A 2548-nucleotide genomic window follows, 5' to 3' on the forward strand; every position below is an offset into this window, starting at 1 on the left:
GGGAACTGGGGAGAGAGAGTTGTCTTCGGATGAAGAGAATCGTATTCTCAATGACGACGACTTTCAATCCCTACCCAGTTCAGACAGCTCGGACGCAGATGTCACAGTGGCAGAAAACCCTGCGATGGGCATGGACATTGACAACCCACTAGACAAAACTTTGGCTAAAACCCTGTCCTTGACAGGAGCCAAAGTTACGTCGACTCCGGACAAAAAGAATAGTGAACCTACCAAAGTCTGTAAGGATGGCTCAGACCCCACAAAGGTGCTGAGAAACACCGGAACCGAAAAGCGATGCCCAAAAGGGCCTATATCGACTATAAGGAAAGGTGCATCCAAGCAAGTAGAATAAGGTAGGGGAGCCAACTCCAGATCTCAAAAAGATCGATAATGCGAGGAGAGCCGTACGAAGATATGGCAGTGGTGACCAGAAGAAATTGTGTCTACGAGACTGGAAACGATTGAGTTGGGCTCGCAAACTTCTTGCGAAGTTCGAAGCTAAAAACGAAGCCCCAAGCGACACAAAAGAAAAGAAAAATGAACAACATCGCGCCTCCACCTCAAAAGCAGCTGCAGCCAGCAACCCAAGGGTGATACCGGAAAACGGTCCCAAACACTTTTGAGTCCAAGATGCTGGTGAAAGCAATCGCCAAAAGAGAGGTAGGCAAAACGACACGTCGTCCCCGAAAGCAACTGACCCCAAGAAATATAAGTCGGCAAATAGTGCTCAAACACCCATGAACATTCAGGCGGCAGTTATTAATGCAGGGAGCCCAGAAGGGAAACTAACCAATGAACAGTGGTCACAAGTGGAGGTTAAGCTTCTCGAATTCGTCAACGAAGAGATACTTGCCTCCACAGGTTTCGTTCCAACCTTCGGGCCACTATCGACAGTAAAAGGCTTCAAGGTTCTTGCCTGTTGCGGTGAACCTACCCTGAACTGGCTCAGAGATAAAGTGGGCTGCATGAAGGGGTTATTGGACGGAGTTACGCTTAGCGTTGCTCTTAAAGATGACCTCCCCACCAGACCCAAAGTCCGTATTAACGTACCGGGCCCCAATATCGACGAGACCACCCTTGAAAGGTACCTAAGAGCACAAAACCCAAGCCTCCCCAGTGCAGACTGGAAGGTCATGCAAATGGAGGCACCTACGAAATCAGGTCGGGAAGCAATCATCATGCTCAACCATGAAACCATGGCTATGCTACCATCTTTAGACTTCCTTTTGAGATTTGGCATAAATGCGGTAAAGGTGAGACCGGTAACGGTTAAAAACAAAAATATGAAAGTGTTGCAACTCAATCTGCAACACAGCAAGTTGGCATCTGTCACCCTAACCTCATTTATGTCAAAAAATAATATAGACATCGCCCTGGTGCAAGAGCCGTGGATCAACAGCGGTAACATCTGCGGACTTAAATCCAAAGATTTCATTATTTATTGCAAAAAAGGGCCTACTGAAGGTAACTATCGTACATGTATAGTAGCGAAAAAAATTTTAAATCTTTTTCTTCTATCCCCCCATTGTAGCGCAGATATGACGACGGTCAAATGTGAAAGAGACGGGGCCCAGCCCCTGATCATAACATCCGTCTACATGCCAGGTGATTCACCGGGGCCTCCACCATCAGCAGCGTTCACCGAGTTGGTAAGAAAGGTTGGGATCTTCTGGCAGGCTGTGATGCAAATGCCCACCATCTGCAATGGGGCAGTACAGATACAAACACAAGAGGTGAGTCACTTTTTGAATTTATTATTAAAAATAATATGGTGATACACAACAGAGGTAATGAACCCACCTTCATTACAAAAATCAGAAAAGAAGTACTAGACGTGACACTTTCCACGAACTCTAACTCTATTGAGATAAGTAAGTGGAATGTGTCAAGTAATGTTACATTCTCAGACCATAGAATGTTAACATTCCAAATAAGGCATGATGCTGTAAGCCCCAAACCCCTTAGAAATCCTAGGAAAACTAACTGAGAAGCCTATAATAATAAAATTAAGGCCTCATCGTTGGGCCAATATATTAGTCAACCTCTGTTAGACAGCTCAGCTATAGAAAAACTTGTAATTGAATTTACATCAGATATAATTAAAGCGTACGAAAGCTCTTGCCCCTTGCCCAAAGCTAAAAGAAAGCTCAACCCCGTATGGTGGTCAAACGAGCTTTCCCACAACACTAATTCCAACACCTAATTCCCTAAACCCTTCCCTTACCCATCCTCACTCTTGCCCACCCTAACCCTGGGGATCACAATGGATCCATCGAGATCCGAGTGGGATAACTCGACTTGTCGGATTATCACCCCGTTCAACCTAACCTAACCTAATCTAATATAAAATTTTTACATAAAGAAGCTGTTGTTTATTTTCAAAAGATGATAAGTCCGAGACTTAAGGCTTAACTACATACACCACTTTTTGAAAAAGTACAAAAGTGAAAATATTTTTTTTCTGGCTAGCGCAATTGCTTTGTGAAAAAGAGTATACAAATTGTTTTTTAGACCAAAAAATAAGCTTTCTGCATCATTAGTTTTAATT

General features: G+C 43.9%; 1 protein-coding gene across 1 annotated transcript; it reads left to right on the top strand.

The window, feature by feature from the left end:
• Positions 1-737: 737 nt before the first annotated feature.
• On the top strand, positions 738-1558 carry LOC129907818 (uncharacterized). The gene is made up of 3 exons (XM_055984198.1): positions 738-1253; positions 1366-1464; positions 1532-1558. The coding sequence occupies exons 1-3, from the start codon at positions 738-740 to the stop codon at positions 1556-1558; spliced, it is 642 nt and encodes a 213-aa protein (XP_055840173.1).
• The last annotated feature ends 990 nt before the right edge of the window (positions 1559-2548 follow it).

The sequence above is a fragment of the Episyrphus balteatus genome, chromosome 1 (assembly GCF_945859705.1).
Source record: "Episyrphus balteatus chromosome 1, idEpiBalt1.1, whole genome shotgun sequence".
NCBI classification, from domain to species: domain Eukaryota; kingdom Metazoa; phylum Arthropoda; class Insecta; order Diptera; family Syrphidae; genus Episyrphus; species Episyrphus balteatus.

Coding starts and splice junctions, on each gene's coding strand:
- LOC129907818 (XM_055984198.1), top strand. CDS start 738: ATGAACATTCAGGCGGCAGTTATTAATGCAGGGAGCCCAGAAGGGAAA. Junction 1,254..1,365: donor TTGGCATAAATGCGGTAAAG/GTGAGACCGGTA, acceptor AAAATAATATAG/ACATCGCCCTGGTGCAAGAG. Junction 1,465..1,531: donor CAAAAAAGGGCCTACTGAAG/GTAACTATCGTA, acceptor CCCCCATTGTAG/CGCAGATATGACGACGGTCA.